Below are 21,865 nucleotides of genomic sequence, written 5' to 3' on the forward strand. Positions count from 1 at the left end.
ATTTATGATATGTGCAATGATAGTTGTTTCTGTTTAGTGAATCTAATCTCCAAAACATTATGTTTATGCTGCAGGTTGCCAGGCTGTATCTAAAACAGTTTCGACGTAATATAAACCCCAATCTGAACAGAACTGACTAAAACTGAGATTTAATTTATGCAAACTGAGATAATGCTTAGCAATTTTGTATAGCATTTGATACAGTGATTACGGTTTTGTTACTGAGAAACACGATCTGGCAACCCGGGTGGAGGCGTCGTCATTGTTAGCTCATTCAGAGACAGCGTGGAAAGATGGTGCTCGATTTAGACCTGTTTCGGACCGACAAAGGCGGCGATCCAGAAATCATCCGTGAGAGTCAACGGAAGAGGTTTAAAGATGTAACACTGGTGGATAAACTGGTGTCCGCAGATACAGAGTGGAGAAAATGTAAGACTTTTTTTTTTAAATCTGTCTAACAGGTGCTAGCGTTAGCGCGGTGGCTAATGATGCTCATGTTAGCATATCGTCAGAGAGGAGCTAATGCCAAACTCCTTCTAAAATCTGTCCATTTTAATTATTTTTTTTATATGACTACGGCTCACCCCATCTGTGATATTGAAACTTTTGTCACATTGTTAGGAACTAGCAATTTGTTCGGTACATTCAAATATAGAAATAATCTTCTAAAGATATACTTTTTATAATGATTTTTCTTGACAGATCTGCTTCAGACTGCGTATCGTTTTAGAGAACTAGCAATTGAAATAGTAAATGAAGTACTGCTTAGTGCATTATATTCATACCGTATTTACCAGTGGACATTTTTTGGACAGGGCGTAAAATATAACCTTGTCTAAGACGTGAAATTTTCTATAAAATAACGTTAGACAACAATTTAGTGCGAGATTTGAATGGAGTCTGGTATCATGTTCTACAACACAGGCTAATGTTAGCGCAGCTAGCTCCAGTCAATCCAGTCTGAGCCATATGGTTATTCTCCACGTAGACAAGCCAACAGTAATGACTTGATATCAGGTTTCTAATAATGAAATACCAAGCACCAGTTAGCTTGTTAACCGCACATTGTCCGGTATTAGTTAATACGAGGTTGGCTAACGTTAGTGCGGGGTTAGCTTAGCGATGCCGGTAGTAACGTGCCATCTGATGCAATCCCAACCAACAACATGTCAAGTCAACCTCGCCCTGCAGCACAGCTCCAGTCTTTCTTACCCAGCACCACAACCTCAATGTCAGTGCACAGCTGTGTTTATTAATACGACATATATTTATGTTTGTTTACATTTTATTATCATCTATGACTGTGTGAGGGTGAATTGCTACTGACAGCAACAACTGTTCCAAGAACACCAGGTTCCTAGTCTCACCGCTGCAGATCCACAGTCCTCTGATGTGCTGTGATTTTCCCCCTAACAGGCCGCTTCACTGCAGACAACCTCAACAAAGCAAAGAACCTCTGCAGCAAGAGCATTGGGGAGAAAATGAAGGTAAGGAAGCATCAGGACACTAACTGAAGAGACATTAAGTGTCATTTTGGAAACTTAATTTGCTTTCTTCAACACCTTTACTTATTCACCTATAATTTGTGAATGCAGAGGAAGGAACCAGTTGGGGAGGATGACTCTTTACCTGAAGAAGCACAGAACCTGGAGTCCCTAACAGCTGATACACTATCGGTATAACTGTCTGTTCTCTAAGTGCTTATGGTAGAATTTTTACCCAAAGTCTGCAAATGTGTACATTTTTTTCTTACTTATTCCCACGTTTGTATTATTATTTTTTTAAATCAGGCCCTGACAGTAACCCAGATCAAGAAGGTGCGTTTATTGGTGGATGAGGCAATAGAGAAAACTGACAGTGAGAGGATAAAGCTGGAGGCTGAGCGCTTCGAGTACCTCAGGGAGATTGGCAACCTTCTGCATCCTTCTGTACCCATCAGCAATGATGAGGTGAGTGGTTTGATATAGACGAATATGATTAATGTAGGACTTGATCACATCACTTGGTTTCTATTAACTTGCACACCCATCGTTTTATACTGTTTACTGCTTAGTCCAAATCAGGGTCACACTGGGCTGGAGCCAATCCCAGCTGATTTTGGGTGAGAGGCAGGGTAAACTCTGGGCAGGTCACCAGATTGGTGGAGACAGACACTCACATTCACACCTATGGGCAATTTAGAGTCTCCAGTTAACCTAACCCCAACCTACATGTCTTTGGACTATGGAAGTTCCCAGTTGTTAAGATGCGTATATGTTGCTTCTGAGATTTTTCTTTAAAAGAAGAGTGATGTTTGAGAAGTCTATCTATACCATTTATTGCTTATTAATAATCAAATTTCACGTAAATTAAATTTCTGCCGATCAACTAATCAGGTTGTTTGATTTATGAAGATATTTCCTCTTGTTTCTTCCTCACAGGATGTAGACAACAAGGTGGAGCGTACATGGGGCGACTGCACCGTTGAGAAGAAGTACTCCCATGTTGACCTGGTGGTCATGATTGATGGCTTTGATGGGGAGAGGGGCGCTGTTGTGGCTGGCAGCAGAGGGTACTTTTTGAAGGTAAGTTTGAATATAACTGCCAACATTTTCAGTGCACGAGCGCAAACAGGCCAGCAAAGGTTCACCTAAAAGAAATGTGACTGCTGTGATACAATCTGTTCAGTTGTTTTTCCGTCCTCTATTGTGTTCAGGGACCACTGGTGTTCCTGGAGCAGGCTCTAATCAATTATGCCTTAAGGATCCTCCACAGCAAGAATTACACCATGCTCTACACGCCCTTCTTCATGAGGAAAGAGGTCATGCAGGAAGTTGCCCAGCTCAGCCAGTTTGATGAGGAGCTTTACAAGGTACTGAAGCTTGTACTGAATTCTTTTAGCTTTTATTTATCTCATGTGTCATGGATGTGACTGCACATCACATACATAACATAATATAAGAATGAGATCATAAGAAGATTAGAAATGAGATATTTATCATGATAAGCCTAAGAGTTTGGAATGGGATGCTAGGTCTACATATTTTTGGTCATGTAGTGCAAATGCAGCAGTGTCACCTAGAGTCCACAATAAAGAGTTTCATGTTCTAGTTAGAAATAATAGTGGTATATTAGGTTATTTTACATGCACAATATTTTTCATCTTTAGTAAATAAATGTTCCTCCAGTAACGTTTAAGCAGTACTCACGTCATCATGTCATTGAACCCACTCAACCACCAAAGGTCTTAAAGAAAAAATAAGTGAAATTTCAAACTTATTCATGCATGTTTTAGCTGAAGACTTTGCACGACTTGAAACCCTTTTTAATTACAGAACATTCAGTGAATTATTTAGATACACAAGGAGGCCATATAATATGTATATTTTCCGTGACTTCTCTTAGACTGTTTTCCATGACTGTACAGGCTGTATTGTTTCTATTTCCGAACATCTGTATGTGTTAACATCAGGTCATCGGTAAAAGCAGTGAGAAGTCAGACGATAACTCCATAGATGAGAAGTACCTCATTGCCACTTCTGAGCAGCCCATCGCAGCCTTCCTGAGAGAAGAGTGGCTCAAACCCGAGGACCTGCCCATTCGCTACGCTGGCTTCTCCACCTGCTTCAGACAGGAAGTGGGCTCCCATGGCCGAGACACCCGTGGAATTTTCAGGGTGCACCAGTTTGAGAAGGTCAAAATTATTTCTTTACAATACATTATTCCAATATACTACAGAAAATCACTATGCGTAAATTTGAACGTCATTGCCCCTTTTTCAGTAGGTTTATTTGGTATTTTTTGACATGTAGATATTGTAATTAATTCATCAAGTTCTTACTTTTCCTTTCCTCATAGATTGAGCAGTTTGTCTATGCCTCCCCACATGACGGCAAATCATGGGAGATGTTTGATGAGATGATAGGGACGGCAGAAGAGTTTTACCAGACATTAGGAATTCCTTATCGCATTGTCAACATCGTCTCTGGTATGTCGGACACACATCCTCACCCCACACTCTGCAGTTGTTTAAGTCACAATCACTAGATGTTAACTTAATCAAACCATGACATGAGTTTACTCCTTATTACTACATGTAATTCTAGGTGCCCTGAACCATGCAGCCAGTAAGAAGTTGGATCTGGAGGCCTGGTTCCCTGGCTCAGGTGCTTTCAGAGAGCTGGTCTCCTGTTCTAACTGCACTGACTACCAGGCCAGGCGCCTCCGCATCCGCTATGGACAGACCAAAAAAATGATGGACAAGGTGAGTTCGGTTCTTGTGCAGTTGTACATCTCATTAAGTGTTTCTGTAACTAAGCCTCTCAATGCTCCAATGCAACCTCGATATAATATATATCGAGGTATATATAATAATGTTCTTGTCAGTGAAATGAGATTTGGCTTGTTTGTGTTCTTCCAGTAAGCGAAAACGTTTCCATGCAATGTTTCAAACACTAGTTCCAGTGTTTCAATTTCTACGGATGGAATTTAATGCAAAAAAAAAAAATCTAGATACTTTCTAGCTGAGTAAATCATTATCTGAATGCTCGAGGTTTAATTGACTGCTGTGTCTCTTTGTCTCTGCTCAGAAAGGAGAAAATGTGTTCGAAAATCAAATCTAGTCAAGAGATATTGCTTTAAGGCTTTCTACAAGTTATAAGGAGGTACTTCTAGCAGCAGCGTTTTACTGACTTCCCTTCTCTGTGTCTTATGTAGGCAGAGTATGTGCACATGTTGAACGCCACCATGTGCGCCACCACACGTGTGATGTGTGCCATCCTGGAGAATTACCAAACCGAAGAAGGCATTGTTATTCCAGAGAAGCTCAGGGAGTTCATGCCTCCTGGTAAGCTCTGCTGATTGGTTTCATATCTAGTGTACACTGTGTTTGCTCAAATACATATTACAGTGTAATTTCAACTCTATAAATTTGCTCTTAGATGTGGAAGAGTTTTTCCTTGTGTTCTGCTCATTTTGTTTAAAAATGTTGAACTTATTTCATCCCACTGTCTATCCTCCAGGTTTGACTGAGATCATTAAGTTTGTCAAGCCCGCTCCTATTGATCAGGAGATTTCTAAGAAAGCAAAGAAACAGCAACACGGAGGGAAGAAGAAAAAGCAGGGAGGAGGAGACCTGCCTAACGCCATGGAGAGCATGTCCGTCAACGACTCATAGGCACCAGTGCACAACAGTGTCGCTTCACCAGCCTCACAGATAGAAACTGATGTAAAAGATCCTCATGTGAAATTACTCGGCGGCCAGACAACTGCGAATTCAGTTTCTTAATGAGACAATTCATGTTATCTTTACCTTTAAGTGAAGGCTTGGCTCTATTCCATCATTTTCTATCTGAATGGAGGGTGTTATTCATCTCAGCTGTTCCTCCTGTCATCCATCTATCCACTCATAAAGCACACTGAAAAGGGAATCACCCTATCAGCTGTCAAGTTCAGAGTCCACTGCCCACCTGTCTGTCACTTTCTCACTCTACAGGGGCACTGAGCCTAAAACGAACAGATACAACTATTTGAGCTGTCTGAGGGTCATCAGCTACATTTCTGGCTTCATTTTCACAGCAGGTAGTAGTTTCTGTGACTGGTGTATAGTGCTGAGGAACCACTAGTTTTGTCCAGGTGCGGGATTGTTTCCAGCTGTTTGAGGATTTATTGTTATCACTGAAAAATGTGGTTTGCAAAGGTTTGGTATTTCATACAGGTGGTTGATTACTGTCCGAAACCTTCATTCTTGGGCTCTTTGTTGAGACGAAAACTTGCATCTTTTTTGTGATAATTCTGTGTCTCAGAGGGCTTTAAATTATTACTGAAATGTAAAAATGAATCAGGTATTTTATCTGTTGTTTTAGGCTTTCCTTCATGTTCTCTGATTACAGTTGTCATTTGCGATCATTGATGCTTGACTCATTGTCAACCATATTGCTATTCACTAGCTTGCAATGGAAACATTGGCACTGTATGTACCTGCTAATATAAAGATATATCTATATATATGATTGAGCATTGATAAAATTGAACACTGTGTAAACGAATAATAAATACAGTTAATATGGAGATTATTTATTGTGCAGTGGTTTTCTACGCATAAGTTCACACATTGCACACAATGAACAGATGCTGTCTCCGGATCAGAGGGAACCATGTTATACTTTAATGAATTAATTAGCATCTTGAGCTACGTTTATCAGATTAACCTATGTCAACGGTCAGAATAACCTTATTGGAACAAATGTTGCATGCAAATTGAGTTATTTGATATGTGTTCTGGAAAGGTACAGGCAGTCTGGCTGTCTGATAAACTGCAATAAGGAAGACGTGATGGTTACCTATTAACTCCGATAGACTTTACACCCATTTGTAGCGCAGTAAGAAGCTGAGTCACTGGTTATAGCGTATTTAGAAAAAGGTGAAATCTTATGTATTTTTTTCCATGTGGAGCAGATTCCGATATTTATGTATGTTGTATTGTTAGTTTATATGTTAACACGTTTCTGTGGCAAACAGCAGGTAAAAAGCCAGGTGTGTGAAGATGAGTGAAACCTCCGAAGATGATAATGAGATCTCCTTTCGAGTGAAGGTAAATACTGAATTTTGACGGAAATCTGCAGGTGCAAAATAAGCTAAAAGGTTTGATACTTTTGATGAACAGTAGTGTGTACTTTATTACACTTTCCTCTGTTTATTATGGACTAGGTGTAATGTTCTTTAAATCACATCTCCAGATATGTACTGTATGTACAGCATTCATTTCATTGCAAAGATGTATTATTTGAAGCATATGTTCCACTTTCCTGCATATGTGGTTCTTTCTCTGACCTATAGTTTCTTGGGCGAGTCGAGGTCCTTCGTCCTGATGGACTACAGATCCTGGATGAAGCAGCTCAGAAAATCAGAGTCAGTAATTACTGTATAACTAACAAACTGTCAGCTATTTTAAGCCCATCCCTGTAAACCAGTCATGGTTATGTGGTATATATTTTAATATTTGCTTGATCTGTGGTTCCTTAACCTGTCATTAGAATCACCATGAGGTGAAAACTGATGTCTACTGAGAGCCAGTTAATGAGATGTAATGCACCCCCTCTATTCACCTTCTCATTCCCAGACAGCAGATAAATACTCCCCAGAAAAGGCAGCTAAGAGGAGCAAAGTCCATCTCTTCCTGTCTCTGAGCGGGATAGACATTTTGGAAAATAAAACCAAGGTGTGTGGCAGAATAGTATGAGTTCAGTTACACATCTTTTTTTTAAAATTATTTTGGCCTTGAATAATCTCTTTACATTTGTTTATCTTTCCAATCCTCAGTTTTTGTTGTACACCTGCCCTCTCTCCACTGTTTCTTTCTGTGCTGTGCTGCCATCATCATCCAAAGTCTTTGGCTTTGTGGCCCGACACCCTGCAGCAGACATGCACCACTGTTATCTGTTCCAGAGCAAGAAGTTTGTGAGTAATCCCACTACAGATGCTACGTGTTCTCTACAGAAAAGAACTGGTGGTTTATTGTTTTACACAGACAATGACAGCACAAATATTACTAGGCAAAGTAATGTAACTATAAAGCAGAAAGACACATTGTGGCCTAGCTAAGGGAGAAATTCAGGTCTTTTCAAGTGTTTCCAATTTCCAAAACATTTTCAGTCTCACGTGCTGGTGTCAGTTATCGGGGATGCTTTCCGAGCATCAAAAAAGGAGGAGAGCATCATGGGAGGACGTGACCTGATCGTGGAGGCGCTCCGACATAAGGTGAGTACTACTACTCTACTTACTGTTCTGGTGTCTTACTGTTCAAGTCATTTCACTTGAGTTTATTAGAGCAGAACTTATATTTTTTTACTAAATAGATTCTTGGTTTGTTTTAGTGGATTTGATGCCAGCACCAAATTGAACTTTGTAATGTTCACTCATGCATCAAGCTGTCTCCTCCTTTTCATTCTTTAGAACAAAATGCTACAAAGAGAGAACGCTGAGCTGAAGAGGAGGCTTGCAGGACAACCTGACTGAGAGTTTTTGTATGTGTACACTCAGGAAATACGTAAATGCAGTACATGCAATACTTAAATGCAGGAAAACCTTTAAGCCAAATAAAAAAAGAAGAAGCAGGGGTTGAAAAGAAACGTTGAATACACTTTTTATGTGTAGGTGGTTTGTCAAAAATGTTTACCACGGAAATCAGTTTGTTATATCTGCATCAATAACAGTAGAGGGCAGCAACACACTTGGCTGCGGTCACTGCCTTCACAGTGTCTAGTGAATATATTTCTTGTCTCTGTATAAAGACCAAAAAAAAAAAAAACCTTAAATATCAGAGAAAACACTAATGTTGATGTGGAGGAAGATGTATTTAATTCTGTAGGTTTATAGCTGTAAAAAGAACTGGATAATAAAATGCATTTATATATCTGTGTTGCTGTGTTTAGTCTTTTAACTTCTAAAATATGCTGTAAAAACCTGAAGCTATAGAAAGCACTTGAATGCGCCACTGTCCTGTTTGTTCAAATATCCTTGTTCTACCTACTGCTGATTACCTGGATCAGGTGTATTCAGTCACTCAGACGCTGGAAGATACCACTTCACTTTGTTTTCCCTCCCCCACTACCACACCCTCATCTGAGATGGTACCTTCCAGCTTCTGACTGAACACACCTGATCCAGGTAATTAGCAGTGGGGCGGGCAAGGTGGTTGGAAAACAGACGGCGTAGTGGCCTTTGAGGACCATGGGTTGGGCTGGACTGGATTGGACTGTGGGAAATACAGGACTGGCTTTGAAGGTTGGTGTAAACACAAAGGCGGCGTGTTGTTGGTTTAAACATCACTTTGTCACGGCAGCGGTGGCTTGTTTCGCCTGTAATGTGAGTCCTGCCCGTGTTTGTTTGTGTGCTTCATTTAATTACCGTGACAAGCGGTGCTAGCTTTTAGCTAAGTTGAGCAACATGTCTGTTAGCAAACCGGCGAGCTAACGTTGACGTATTAAAGAAGTCAGCCTGAATAACTTTGACTCTTGTTGGAGATGTCACGTTGTAGTGGCGGACAGAAGCCAGGTCTTTGTAAATCACAGCTCCTGGGTGAGCGGGTTCACCCTGTGTTTTTATTTTTAATTTTTTTTGCTGGTTCATTTGTGGTCCACCTGCAGATGGGAGGTGACGTTACTCGCTGAGAAACTGGCTTCATCAACGGGCGAGTCTTCTCCTCCCTCAGGCCGCGTTTCCCTCCGGGCACAGCTGTTTTCCTCCACCTCTGCCCTTAAGTTCAGCCCAGGAGAAACACACCTCGACGGGGAAGCAGACCACGACACACCGCCGCCGCCATGGGGACGCGGTGGTCTCGAAGCGGCAGCAGCTTGTCGCTCCTCCGGGAGAGTAACGGCTCTGGGCGGCGGAGATACGACAGAGACTCAGACAATGACTCTTTGGATGGGCTAGACAGACGAGAGGACATTGCCCAGTTCCCGTACGTGGAGTTCACCGGCAAGGACAGCATAACGTGTCCAACGTGCCAAGGCACTGGACGAATACCTACTGGTAAGTAAAAGCCGATTAGGCTAATACCAATGAGCACGCTGATCTATGGCAGAGATGTGACAGTGGACGGGGAACAGGGTGTTACATAACATTAAACCAAGACTGCACCATTAGTACAGACTAAATATGTTTAATCATAGTTATAAATCTTAAGGGGGGGGTTGATTTCTATCCAGGACACTGACCTCTTATCTTTCCTCTTAGAGCAAGTGAATGAACTGGTTGCATTGATCCCATACACTGACCAAAGGCTGCAGCCCCAAAGAACGTGAGTAACTAACTGCACTAATGTTTTTCTGTGCCTACTGAACATTTATTTTAAGTCAGATTGTATTTACTGCCATGCAGAAAGGTTTTATATTCGTCCATGTGTGTACACGTCTGTTAATATGGTGCATGTAACCTCTGATTTCTGTGTGGCAGGAAGCTGTATGTGATCTTATCTGTTACACTGTGCCTCCTGGCCTCTTCGCTTGTTGCCTTCTTCCTCTTTCCTCGCTCGGTGGTGGTGGTGCATGGTGGGATACAGTCAGTGACTGTACACTTTGACCGCTCTGACAAGAAGGTCCTGATGAACATGACGGTAGGCTTTCTCCCATTTTTGCAGCACACCAAAACATGCCTACATACTTTGAAATAAACTCCAAGTTGACATTTTAATGAATGTAAGTTAGTAGCAGGGTTAGAGGTCCTTGTTTTGTCAATCCAAGTAGTCAGTCAGGTGACCAGACAATAATGGGGACTGTTTTGATAATCATCAAGCTATTCATTTTAGTCAACATCTACTGTGATGGTTCCATATTTGCAAATGTAAGGATCTGATGCTTTTCTTTGTTATACAGAATAGTTCATATGTTTTGGTTTTTGGACTGTTGCTTGAATTAAATGAGTAATTTTAATATGCCACCTTAGACTCTTGGAAATTACTGTTTTTCACTCTTTTCTGTGTTTGACAATTCAGCAACATAGAAAATAATCATCAGAGTAATTGATAAAGTAATTGATAGACTCCAAATGTAACTGCAGTTATTATTTATTGCCTTTTTTACCTGCTGTATTTTCATCACTCTGACCACGTTTCTGTGTGTTGATGTAGAAATCAAGGGCAGAGCAAGGACTGATTTAAAATGTCAGCATATCTGTCCTCATTGCTTTTTTATGAATGTGTGTTTCTGAGAAACAGAACAAGGTTGAACCAGTGTGAGAAAATCGAATAAGTATTTCTTTAATACATAAGTTTAGAAAACTGCTGTTTCATGTTCAGGTCTTTGTCATTTCCTGTTAATGGCAAATGTCTTGGTACAAAGAGATATTGCATAATAGTTTTTTTTTGTTTTGGTTTTTTTAAATTTCTTTCTGACTATATTGTTTTGTTTTTTTTTCCTTCTTCTTCTCAGACCAGGCTCAACTTCAGCAACCCAAACTTCTTCTCAGTGATGGTGCAGAGTGTGAGCAACCAGGTCCTTTACATGAAGACGGTGATCGGATCTCGTCAGCTCAACCACCCAACCACCATCCTGCCGCTCGGTGAGAGTCAGGTATGGAAAAAAAAAAAGAATCACAAACATCGAATTCATATAATTGTACTATAAGTTTTATTTCTTTATTTTTAAGTATTTTTTCAGTTTGTCTCATCCCATCATCTCATTGCTAAATATCACTGTTTGCTCCTCAACTCAATACTTATCTGATCAATCTTCTGCAGGTGAACTATACCATCAGTGTGGAGATTGGTAGCAGTGCCCCTTATGTCTAGTAAGTATAGTTTCTCTTCCTAAAATCTATCTGAACTGGTTGTCACATAGAAGTGTCTGTGCAAAGTTTTCTATAAGCAGTGAATACTGATTGGCTTAAAGCTTCTCTGATCCTAAACTTTTTTTTTGTCTTTAGTGCCTTCTGCACCATGCCAAGCATCAAGGTTCACAACATTCTTGTATTTATGCAGTAAGTAACTTCATTCCCTCACGTTTCTGTAACAGACTATGGGTGAACACAAATTCCACTTATTCCATCTTAGTTGACATAAAATGCAAGGACAAGAAGCAAGGGCAGAGTAGCTAGGCAAACATGTTTTAAGAGACATGAGGTCCTTTCCTCAGAACCTTAATGTGCAATGTGCAATCACAAACTGGGATTCATCCAATGTTACTATGTAACTGTTATTGCTTGTGTGAAATACTTACCATGACTTCCTATTTTAAAAAAAAAAAAAAAAAAAAAGCTATCTGTAATTCCTGCTCTGTAGTTGTGATGAAATAAGGCATCACTGGAGCCATGTTTTTTGTATGTGCAATTTCACTCCTAATTACTAAATGCTGTGAAAGAGAATTGTGTGAAAACCCATCTGTGGTCACATAATGCATTATATTGTCTGTAGCTAATTTATTGTGACAGTCAGTGTTGTGTTCAGCAGCATGGTCTTTATTTCCCTCTCCCCTTGTCTGTTTTCAGAATGTCAGTGAAAACCTCATACATGGTGCGAACATCCCAGAACAGCCTTGAGGCCTACTGCTACATAGACTGTGGTTCCAACACCACATACCACCAGACAGCCTCCACCCACTCAGGCCTCAGTACCCCTCTGCTGTGAGCACAACAGTCTGGATCGACATTTCTCTGGAGGTGGGAGATGTTAATTCTAACAACAAAAATACCAAAAGGTTCTAAGCCCTTTCTGACTGCACATTAGTTTTCATCGAACATCCCAGAGACAACACATAAATGAGTTTGTTGTGGGACTTCAAGTGAAAACATCATCATTTGAAGGTTAATATTGCTTCAATAGCTTACTTGGCATTTCTGGGATTTCATATGTTTTGATACTGCAGCAACTTTGGACTTCACTTGTCTTGTTGCCCTGAATTCATTGTATAAAACTATTTTAAAAGGCACTTTTGTCATTTCCAACTTGTTGACCAGATGGGTCTTCCAAGTCACTGCCAAAGAGAGCCCTGTTGAAATGCCAGAGAAAGGCCTTTTCTTTAGGGGAAACATTCCCAGCTGACAATGAAGTGCATGGGGAAGGCATTTTTGCCAAAGCTTTACTTAATGCTGCTGCTGTTGTTGTAAGCTCAGGACACCATCTTTCAGAAAAGCTTGACTGACTTTGTGTTGATACTACACTGAGACTGAATGCTGCTGACTTTTCTGTTTAAAAGACAAAAAACAGGGAGCTAAGTATTTTGGATTTAAGGCAAGGGATCATTTAGTGATTGTATTTTTGCACCTTGAAAGTGGGACATAATATTAAACACTGTTTTTGCTGTGTTATATAATGGTTACTGAAGCTGAAATAGACATTTAACATATATTTTAAATGAATTTATGCATTTTTTTTTTTGTTTCTTGCCATCTCAGTAAGTCTAAACACACTGATATTTAGTTTCAGTGTAGAGGTCATGTGTCAGGTTTCAGATTGAGGGTATTGAGACCTGTCACTGTTCCTGTAATCACTGTGGCATGCTGTCAGTCTAGATTTTCACTGTTCACTGAGCTTCTCCGTAAAGTTCACGTTTCTGCAGAGCATTTCATGTGACTGTTATTAGAGGCTGATGGTTGATTGAGACTTCACATCATTGTCAGATGACTCCAGTTTAAGTATCTGCTTTGTGTAGTTTTGTCACAAAGTCAGTGTTGCAACAGATGAGCAATTTAACTAAGTAGTCATTAAACTTTTTTGTTTTATAAAGGGACAGGTGTTTGTAAATGTATGAATGAAAAATTTTACTACTTTTTTTTTTAAGAGTAATATTTTTGTGTTCTAAAAAAGATATTAAAGGGAAGAAATAAAATTATTACTGAATACCAGTACATTCATAATCTGTGTGTTATTGCACCTCAACAATAACCTTTCAAGCAGAAATACCTGTCCTGGTTCCAGCCTGTAAAATGTGAGAATTTGCAGCTTTAAAAACTTTGTAACATGAATATCTTTGGGTTTTGGAAACTGGGATAGACATTTCACTTTTCTGTAAAAGACCAGAAGAAAAGCATTCTTGGTTGTGGCCCTATGACCATTAAGCCAAAAATAAATTTGACCCAAAAGCACTTCAGGTACCACGTTTTAATTCTATTCTTTTTTTTTTGCATACAAAATACCATGATAATTCTTTTTAAAAAAGACAAATGTTTCCTTTTTATGTCTCATACACTGCCCTATAGCTGCATGTGAAAATATATTACTACATAATATAGAGATCAACAAGAAAACAGACCACAATATATTATCGCTGTAATACAAGTAGTGTTTTTCTAGGATTTTACCAAACAACAAAACACACTACATAAATGTGTAGTAAAAATACAGCTAGCAATAAGTACAAAAATATAGCTAGACATAAAGCACTCTCGTATTAATAAGCTTTGTCTTTGGTTAAGTATGTCTGTCTTTAGGCCACCTGTGTTTACCTGGCTTTTCTGTGATAATTTAATGCTTGTTTTATAATCCACTTAGTCACGAGATACGAAGCAGTAAATAAACACCGAACAGTTTGTGGCAGTGGTGTGGTTTAGCACTCCGTGCCCTTCCACATCTAGCTTTTCCCCATTTCACATACATATCTTTAAAAGTGGACATAACAACACCTTTAACCCTACATTTTAACCTAGATACCCTCGGCACACCAGAACCATCAACACACACACACATGCCCGTCCCTTGCACACACTCATTAAAAGATAAAAACTTCACATTCGTGTTTACTTTCATTAGAGTCCGCTCCGATTAATAAGGATATGTGAGTCGATTTAAAAAAACAAATATATATATATATATATATATATATATATATATATGATTGTCAATCATGATTAAATGCGTCACACTGGTGAAGGTGCTGTGTTGGGGTTGAAGGCAAGGGTGGCTGTAAATATGCTGTACATACATCTGAATACCTGAACAACTCTAGTTATACAGACTAAATTACATCATCAGGGTTTTGGTCACCTTTTTAAAGAAAAATAATTTTGTATCAACATAAAATATAAACACCAAAGGCAGTTTTTATGTCTAAATGTTGAATTTCATAGGGTTTTGTTGCCCTTAAAACAGTGCAAGGAAAAAAAATCCTTTCTGCGCCACACAATCTGCTCTGTGTCCTCAAACCAGTTGTATTTGGCCATAACCAGGGGCTTATATCAAGAAGCAAGTTTAACTTAGGGGTTTAGTGAACCTAATTTATAAGGCTGGCTACCAAGTGACGCAGTTAACCATCACTTTACCTCTCCTATGAGCATATGAATGTGAAAGAGGTGAGGTTCTCAAAAACATGTAACATAACAATATAGTTTAACACCATTAAAATAAAATATACTACAAAAGAATCTGCTGTATGGGCCTTTCAATATGGATGGCATTTAAAATATGTACGCTAGTCCACAATGAGTATAGCTAACAAAAACTATAATCCATAACCTTTCCAGGGGAGAATTCTTAAAAACTGTTCAAAGTAAACTCGACTGTTTCAGCTGCAAAACCAGTTGGGTTCAGATAATCTGGGCAAATAGGCCTGATTAATGCCATGTGACAAATACTGCATTTATAAATTAATATCCAGCAAGAATTTCCATTTGTTAGTCTCAGTATGCTATAAACATTTTTATAAACATCAGTTCTACATTGATTTCAGTTAAAACAAACAAAAAAAATTAGGATTTTCTAGTGGGTTCTGTTTCTATGATTTCTATGAAAATTTGGGAACAAAGGAAGAGTACAAATCTTGGCAACTCGCCCCTTTTTTTTCTAATGCAGTATCTTTGACTCATATTACTCCCTCAGTGCCTTCCCATCTCCCTTAACTCTCACAGGTTGAAAACTTAAAAACTATGCAGCATAGGGATATTCATCTAACAGTTGATCTTTCTTTATGATAAAAGCCCCTGGTATCATTTTCTAGAAGGTCCCATGCTCAACCCCCCCCCCCAAATTAAAATAGTGTTACTGTGTAATTTCCATCAGTTTTTTAGGAAAGGGGGTACCTTTTAGGAGCAGACAGTGGCACATAAACAAAAATCAAATCAAAAGATTTTCACCTGCCTTCTGAATGTCTAAACAAAATCTTTGTCACGCTATACACTGATGGACAACGAAAACATGTCATGGCCCAAAATTAGAGAGCACTGGGCCACTACAGTTGATATATACCTCGTCAGTACTAAATGCTGCATGTCGCTGCTTGTATACTCTGAGTTTGGCTTCCTCTCATTGTCTCCATTTATCGGCGCTGTGACAACATGACCTTGTTGATGAAGTTGACAATGGCAGAGGCAGGTTGTTCAGGGTCCAACTCTGCAAACAGGTGGCAAACATTCTCTGCTAAGCTTCCAGGCTTCTTGGCCACGAAACCAAACACTCTGTGACAGGAAATGTGGGGAGAGAAAAAGAGGATGTGAGGAAAAAGGAGGGCCCAACAAGTTACTGAACATGAAACTTTGCCTACTAAGAATCGCATACTGTCTGTCTGTAATAGTTGCCTACAGGGTTAAGTACAATGAAATAATTAGTAATATAGAGTCATGTAAGTCTTGATTTTCATTATTAAATCATGTTTGCTGTAATGACTTTTGCCAAGGCTGATGCCATGCAAAGGCTTTAATCACTTGTCAGGCATGGGTGACTGTACACACCCTTTTAAAATACATCACTCATGCACACAGATTCACTTTTGCTGACACAAACAGAGCACTTACTTAACAGTGGTGGTGTCTGAGTTAGTCCACCTAAACCGAGAGAGAGAGAGAGAGATGGAAACTAGACTCAAGACATTCACACAGACAGCTGCCAAACAAGCAGATGCAGCTGCAGCCTTTGCCACAGTCAGCATGCTCACAAACAGAGACTTGGCTCTTGTGCACACTAACACATATTCATTGGAAAAAACAAATGCACTCATAGAACAGACACACCATGCGAGAGCTGACAGCATCAAATGCAGTGAATGATCTTGGGTGTAATGGATGATTAAGTGATGTGTGAAAAATTTCTGCAGATTTTATCTTAGAGAATAAAATGAGTTCCATGTTTTCTTTCCTTTCTTTAATTTCCCACCTTCTGTCCTTAGGATCAATACTACTGAAGGTTACACTATTCACTGGGTAATGTCTCCTGAAGAAAACCCTAGAAGATGAAAGACAATACAGAATAAGCAAGAGTTGTTGCTAAAATGAAATGAAAACACATTTGAAAAGCACATTTGGCGTTGGTTGCAACTATAGTCTTATGCACCTATAGTCATTAGATGGAATAATTGTAAGTCCCATAAGTAAATTGGTTCATTACAGCAAAGAATAAAGTAAGATTATGGTTAGGTTAACATGTACTTACTAAAGACAAAAGTGGTAAACAAAACAAAAAAAAAAAAAAAAATGTCATTGTCTAATTTAAAATATTCAATCAATATTTCTTACCTGCGCTGGCTGTCAGTCAGCGTGATGCCCTGCGATGTCACCTTGAACTGTACAACAGTGGCAGCAGGACGGGGGTTACAACCCAGGGTAGCATCGGTTGCCTTAGCGATGGCCTGGGGGCCAGTCAAAGACTCTGTTTCCACGGAGTTCAGGTAGAGGACGTTACAGGCTGATGGGAGTGGCAGAGAGAGCAAGGTAAGCATATTGACCAATGTGATGAAAGAACTCAATATTCAATAATATGGTATGGTGACGACTTTAAAGTGACTTATTTTATTCAAGTGTTCAATTTATGTGTATTACAGTAATTCATTGCAGCATTATTTATTACATATGTGGTACTATCATTAGAAGTGATACATGCATTCATGTAATCTGTTATTTAATGTTTTGTACCTAGGTGTTAAGATAGCCTTCAGTGGCTATATTTGAGGCTGGAGGGTAAAATAGTAAACTCCATCTCTGTAAAAATATATAATAATGTGGCTCAGGTGGAAACTAATATTGTGTCGGGGGAGGAGGGTGGGTACTCACCTGCTCCCTGTTTCAGCAAGTCGGCAGCCGTACTGATGTTTGTCACTGCTTGAACCTCTTGCATGTCTCCTATCAGATCTGACAGCATGGAGAAAATAGAATCAGTGTTATCAAATATAAAGTAACTTCTTTTGCAGCCACTTTACAAAAAGAGGACCAACCTTTTTCTGAGATCTTTAGAGTGCAGGGCAAAGAGATGGGTGTGATGGAGTGTTGGTAGACTAATGCAGACAGACTCCCTGTGGGAAACATTAAGAGTATAAATCCCTTAGATTCCACCAAGGTTAAGATAAATCATCTCTCCTAAAGGTTCCCCATTAATGGTAACTTTAAATAATATTTTCCTTGAAAGACAAGTCATAAAAAATATCTCTAAAACTTAGAAGAGCAACTTACCAAAGTAGGGCTCATTTTGACATCCTTTAATCTTGACTCCTCGAGGGCCTGTTTCTATTAGAAAATGTCTGACCAGCTGTTCCAGAGGGTCACTCACTGTAACAGCAGAAATTTCCTAAGTTGCAATTTTTTTTTTTTTTTTTTTTAAACCAAGGACAACACAACAGATGAATCAGTAAAATATCTTATAAAATATCCTGAACGGTACTGCTGTAGCTAAAAGAAACAAAAATGTAAATATCTAAATTATATAATGATACATTTTTACCCTTGCTGCTGTGATTGTTGACATTGGCAGGAGGTGTAGCGACCTTCAGGGCCAGGCCATAGGCCCCCTGGAAGGAGTTGCTGTCTCTGATCAGGAAGGTTCCTGGTTCTCTCTCCTTCAAAGCTGCAATTGCTACAGCCAAGCACAACCAAAAGAGTTTGGACATATTGTGTACTGTAGTTTTTAAAATAACTGTATTCAATCATGACAAACTAGATTTTGTTGTCAAAGGTAAGAAAAACAACAAAGGAAAAACATACCTTGCTCTCTAGAGATGCTAGGCTTGTACCAGAACCGTGAACTATCCTGGACAAACTTCACACTGACCCTATTTGTATTTTCAGGGTCCACAGAGGCCACTTCTTCAATTTGGCCTGCAGGAGGTGCAATTTCCCCAACAGTGGGGGAGAACGTGACATGGTGTTGATGCTGGGTGGTGCTGCTGGTGGATGCAGGCACTTGTCCCACAGCTAGCCTCAGAGTCCCGACCCCATCGCTGGCTGCTGCCTGGGCAGGTGGGTGGCGCTTTTCTGGCAAAGGAGGCTGGGGGTGAGGAAGGGGGATAGAGATGGTCGAGTAGTTGGAGTAGGAAGATGGATAGAGCTGAGGAGTGTGAGCAGAGTAGCACTGCCTCCTGTTACTGTCTAGCACAGCAGTCTGCTCCATAGCTGTGGAGTGGTGATGAGGGGGTCCTTGCTGCTGAATATGGTTTGAATGGTGGGAGTCAGACCCGCTCAACATCAGCCTCCTACCAAGGGTAGCAAAGCCAGGAACTGGAGCATCAGAGACAGGGGAACCCTCCATGCTACTGGTTGCACCCTGGGGGGATGATGAAACTGGGGTGGGAGAAGCAGGAGCCTGTGGGCCAGTGGGTTTTGGGACCTCTGGGTGAGAATCCCTGGTTGGAGAAGATCCATTGATCTGTGTTGGAATTGGACCTGCAGAGCCAGGGACCTGGGTCTGGCTCTGAGGCTGGGATATTGCCTCTGCCACAGCAGAAGGCAAAGCAGCAGCCTCTGAAGAATGGGGTGTCTGAGCAGGGTGAGGGCCAGGTTGGGGTTGTGTATCTGGTGCAGGTGAAGCATGGAGAAGGGATGAAGGAGCTTGGTAGTGCTCCTGGTTTGATGATTTTGCTGTGACGGAGTCAAAAGGAGAAGCTGATGACATGTCTGCACTACAGTGCTGCTGTTGGGGCGGTGTAGGGGACAGGTCTGCTTGGGCAGTGCAGTGATTACGGGGTTCTGTTGGTACAGGTGTGGCTGTGTGTGACTGTGTCTCTTTGGTGGCCTGTGGCAGGGATGATGGCTCTGCGCTGCTGGATTGACTTTCTTGGACAATATTACCAGCATTAAAATGTCCATCCTGAGGCTTGGAAATGTTGTAGTCACTGCTGATGATGTCTGTGGTCCGGATCTCATACTCCCTCCCTCCTGGACTAGGACTTAAATGGACACCAAGTATTACTGTCACAGACCTGCTTATGATCTAGAGAATTGTTTCTAAAAAGTCTATTCTGATCTACTTCCTTAATTCTCACTGTCATCAACTGAACCCAACACACAACCAACTAACCATGCTGACTGCAGCTGAAATGTCAAACGGGATGTTTTCATCCCTTTTCTCTTGCTGATAAAACTTGCGTAGTAAAAGAATAATGGGGGAATACCTTTCTTGTGCACGTAGAGGGCTGCTGGTGTGGACAGGAGTAGATGGGCCAGACATGTCGGATGGCGTGGAACATGTGGCATGTCCGTCTCTGTGGACCCGTTTAAAGGATCCGTGGGTAATGTGATCTCTCCAGCCAACACTTTCACCAGAGCTACGAAGGCCATCTGAGAAAGGAACAACATAATGGGTTACACTTACAAAAAATAACATCCATTAATTCAGTACCAACTGGTATGGGCAGTTGGCAAGACAAGGAAAGTTGTGACTAATGAATAAGGTATCTGACTAGTTAAGCACAAATTTTCAGTGGATGCTGTTGCTTATTATGAATAATTTGAGTATTCCCAATTCCCATTAGGAGAAAACACATTTCTGAAATCCTCAGTCTTAATGTGACTCACCAGTGTGTGAGTCAGAGCCATATGACTGCTGTGACTCAGGATGGTGATGATGGTGGTTATGATTATGCTGTGATTGCCCATTGCTATGGCTGGAAGGTCCTGTCATAGAGGAAGCAGGAGGCAGCGGGGATGTGGACTCAGACTGATAGCCAGAGGCGTAACCCCTGCTCTCAGATGGAGAGGGCTGGTAAGGTGAACAGGGGCACACCTGGCGGGGTGTTTGGTAACCACTGCTGCTGCTGCTGTACTTTAAATCCAGGTGAGAATGAGCATGGGACCTTGATGCTTCTGGATATGCTGGGTGACCCGATGGCAAAGGGTCAAATGTGAAAGCTGGAAGGTCATGACCCTGTGGACCATAAGAAGCTACAGTGGCCCTCCTGTGCCAATACTCAGCCTCTCTGTCCCTCTCCCATTGCAGCTCAGCCTCCCTGTCTCGCTCCCAGTGGAGGGACAGCTCTCTGCCTCGCCTCAGCCCAGGATCTCTCTCCCAGTGAAGCTCTGACCCGTGGGGTAACTCTGCTTCCCTAGCTCTCCTAAGCCCCACATCCCTCTGCTGAAGCTCTGCCTCTCTGTCCCAGTGAAAGCTGTCTCCTCGATCCAGCCTCAGGCTGTGATAGGCTGCTGAGTCATCTCTCCTGATGCTGCAGTCTCTACAAGGGCAGCCAGGGCCCGGCAGGCTATCCATTAGCATTATATCATGGTAGGTAGGGCTGGTGGAGGGTTTAGGGTGGTGTGTGTGGGGATGGTGGTGGCTATGAGGTGTATTAGGGTGATGGTAGGGACCATAATCATCTTCACGACAGCAGATGTGGCCCTGGGCAGAGAGAGGATGATGATGTTGGTGGTTGTGAGAGTGAGGAGAAAGGCTCGGTGATGGGTATGGGCAAATATGCCGAGATGGGGGAGCATCCGAGCAGGAGCGGTGTAGGTAGTGTGGTGGGCCATTTTGGCGGTCCCACACTAAATCTGGAGGTGGAAGAGACTGGTGGGGGTGTGGATTGTAGTGCTGGCACAGATCCATGTGTGCTGGAGGAACGGGTGGACCAGGGCTGGTGGAAGGGGGTGCCCCATGGTGCCCATTGGTGCCAGGGGCCCGATCGAGGCAGTAACCATTAGGCATGAGGAGGGTGCGGTCACAGCCTGGCTCAGCACAGCGCTGAGAACGGTAACCATCCCGGCAGGAGCAAGACCGACTGAGCCTCAGCGTCCCAGTTTGCTCTGAAGGCAAGGAGTCTCCATCGTCCAAAATGGCGGTCTCTCGCTCTCCATCTCGGTTTCCTTCTATGCCTCCAAGAAGACGTTCAAGCTCCTCTCGCTCCTGTCTAGTTGGAGGTGGCGGACGGATGGACTCCTCCTGGTGGTCCGGATGGAGAGATGATTGGTTCAAATTGATGGAATGGCCTGAAAGGGCAGAGTCAGAACCTTGAGCCAAGAGATGATCAGGCCTATCTTCTCCGAGGCCTGCCCCTGGACTGCTGCCATTGGTCGAGGGGAGAGAACCAGAGCTAGGGCCTCTGCGCTTCTTGATCTGAGCATAGAGACTGCCATCCAGAGGCCCTCGGGTGTGGGCAATATCTAAGGCAAAATAACAGTGACAAGATCAGCTGTCAAACAGTACTCATTAGCAATTTATCGCAATTATAGTATAAACCTGTTTAAACTTTTTTCAGCTTGCATT

General features: G+C 41.4%; 4 protein-coding genes across 11 annotated transcripts in view; 3 read left to right on the plus strand and 1 right to left on the minus strand.

The window, feature by feature from the left end:
• Nucleotides 1-293: 293 nt before the first annotated feature.
• Nucleotides 294-6,053, plus strand: sars1 (seryl-tRNA synthetase 1). The gene is made up of 11 exons (XM_026333520.1): nucleotides 294-429; nucleotides 1,417-1,487; nucleotides 1,596-1,676; nucleotides 1,791-1,949; nucleotides 2,421-2,564; nucleotides 2,696-2,851; nucleotides 3,452-3,673; nucleotides 3,838-3,967; nucleotides 4,086-4,243; nucleotides 4,696-4,825; nucleotides 5,001-6,053. Exons 1-11 carry the CDS (start codon nucleotides 294-296, stop codon nucleotides 5,153-5,155), a joined length of 1,542 nt encoding a protein of 513 aa, XP_026189305.1. The 3' UTR covers nucleotides 5,156-6,053.
• Nucleotides 6,054-6,330: 277 nt separating this feature from the next.
• On the plus strand, nucleotides 6,331-8,296 carry LOC113145931 (PTB domain-containing engulfment adapter protein 1). 2 transcript variants are annotated; one of them, XM_026333088.1, is made up of 7 exons: nucleotides 6,331-6,400; nucleotides 6,499-6,571; nucleotides 6,817-6,888; nucleotides 7,100-7,198; nucleotides 7,300-7,437; nucleotides 7,633-7,737; nucleotides 7,933-8,296. In XM_026333088.1, the coding sequence occupies exons 2-7, from the start codon at nucleotides 6,524-6,526 to the stop codon at nucleotides 7,993-7,995; spliced, it is 525 nt and encodes a 174-aa protein (XP_026188873.1). In that variant the 5' UTR covers nucleotides 6,331-6,400; nucleotides 6,499-6,523; the 3' UTR covers nucleotides 7,996-8,296. The 2 variants fall into 2 exon arrangements, with proteins under 2 accessions (XP_026188873.1, XP_026188874.1); XM_026333089.1 differs by having other exon boundaries at nucleotides 6,335-6,400; nucleotides 6,502-6,571.
• A 218-nt stretch (nucleotides 8,297-8,514) lies between these two features.
• Nucleotides 8,515-13,389, plus strand: tmem106c (transmembrane protein 106C). 2 transcript variants are annotated; one of them, XM_026333549.2, is made up of 8 exons: nucleotides 8,515-8,844; nucleotides 9,126-9,513; nucleotides 9,718-9,781; nucleotides 9,937-10,096; nucleotides 10,911-11,051; nucleotides 11,219-11,268; nucleotides 11,404-11,457; nucleotides 11,965-13,389. In XM_026333549.2, exons 2-8 carry the CDS (start codon nucleotides 9,300-9,302, stop codon nucleotides 12,101-12,103), a joined length of 822 nt encoding a protein of 273 aa, XP_026189334.1. In that variant the 5' UTR covers nucleotides 8,515-8,844; nucleotides 9,126-9,299; the 3' UTR covers nucleotides 12,104-13,389. The 2 variants fall into 2 exon arrangements, with proteins under 2 accessions (XP_026189334.1, XP_026189333.1); XM_026333548.2 differs by having other exon boundaries at nucleotides 8,515-8,763.
• A 172-nt stretch (nucleotides 13,390-13,561) lies between these two features.
• Nucleotides 13,562-21,865, minus strand: part of tns2a (tensin 2a) — a 41,648-nt gene continuing 33,344 nt past the window's right edge. For 5 of the 6 annotated variants that reach the window (XM_026333545.1, XM_026333543.1, XM_026333542.1 and 2 more), the window contains exons 18-28: nucleotides 20,185-21,762; nucleotides 19,782-19,947; nucleotides 18,376-19,556; nucleotides 18,116-18,247; nucleotides 17,848-17,943; nucleotides 17,613-17,690; nucleotides 17,452-17,529; nucleotides 16,918-17,086; nucleotides 16,559-16,627; nucleotides 16,201-16,230; nucleotides 13,562-15,864 (exon numbers count right to left, since the gene is read on the minus strand). In XM_026333545.1, coding sequence (XP_026189330.1) covers nucleotides 15,726-15,864; nucleotides 16,201-16,230; nucleotides 16,559-16,627; nucleotides 16,918-17,086; nucleotides 17,452-17,529; nucleotides 17,613-17,690; nucleotides 17,848-17,943; nucleotides 18,116-18,247; nucleotides 18,376-19,556; nucleotides 19,782-19,947; nucleotides 20,185-21,762 — 3,716 coding nt within the window. In that variant the 3' untranslated portion in view covers nucleotides 13,562-15,725. The remainder of the gene's footprint in view (nucleotides 15,865-16,200; nucleotides 16,231-16,558; nucleotides 16,628-16,917; nucleotides 17,087-17,451; nucleotides 17,530-17,612; nucleotides 17,691-17,847; nucleotides 17,944-18,115; nucleotides 18,248-18,375; nucleotides 19,557-19,781; nucleotides 19,948-20,184; nucleotides 21,763-21,865) is intronic. The other variant, XM_026333544.1, reaches the window with a different exon arrangement.

This window comes from Mastacembelus armatus, chromosome 7 (assembly GCF_900324485.2).
Source record: "Mastacembelus armatus chromosome 7, fMasArm1.2, whole genome shotgun sequence".
NCBI classification, from domain to species: Eukaryota; Metazoa; Chordata; class Actinopteri; order Synbranchiformes; family Mastacembelidae; genus Mastacembelus; species Mastacembelus armatus.

Bases quoted from the DNA above. Each gene is read 5' to 3' on its own strand.
- LOC113145931 (XM_026333088.1), top strand. From the start codon at position 6,524: ATGAGTGAAACCTCCGAAGATGATAATGAGATCTCCTTTCGAGTGAAG. The intron at 6,572-6,816 runs GTAAATACTGAA...TCTGACCTATAG, and splicing joins AGATCTCCTTTCGAGTGAAG to TTTCTTGGGCGAGTCGAGGT. The intron at 7,199-7,299 runs GTGTGTGGCAGA...TCCAATCCTCAG, and splicing joins TTTTGGAAAATAAAACCAAG to TTTTTGTTGTACACCTGCCC.
- sars1 (XM_026333520.1), top strand. From the start codon at position 294: ATGGTGCTCGATTTAGACCTGTTTCGGACCGACAAAGGCGGCGATCCA. The intron at 430-1,416 runs GTAAGACTTTTT...TCCCCCTAACAG, and splicing joins AGATACAGAGTGGAGAAAAT to GCCGCTTCACTGCAGACAAC. The intron at 1,488-1,595 runs GTAAGGAAGCAT...TTGTGAATGCAG, and splicing joins GCATTGGGGAGAAAATGAAG to AGGAAGGAACCAGTTGGGGA.
- tmem106c (XM_026333549.2), top strand. From the start codon at position 9,300: ATGGGGACGCGGTGGTCTCGAAGCGGCAGCAGCTTGTCGCTCCTCCGG. The intron at 9,782-9,936 runs GTGAGTAACTAA...TCTGTGTGGCAG, and splicing joins AGGCTGCAGCCCCAAAGAAC to GAAGCTGTATGTGATCTTAT. The intron at 11,269-11,403 runs GTAAGTATAGTT...TTTTGTCTTTAG, and splicing joins AGCAGTGCCCCTTATGTCTA to TGCCTTCTGCACCATGCCAA.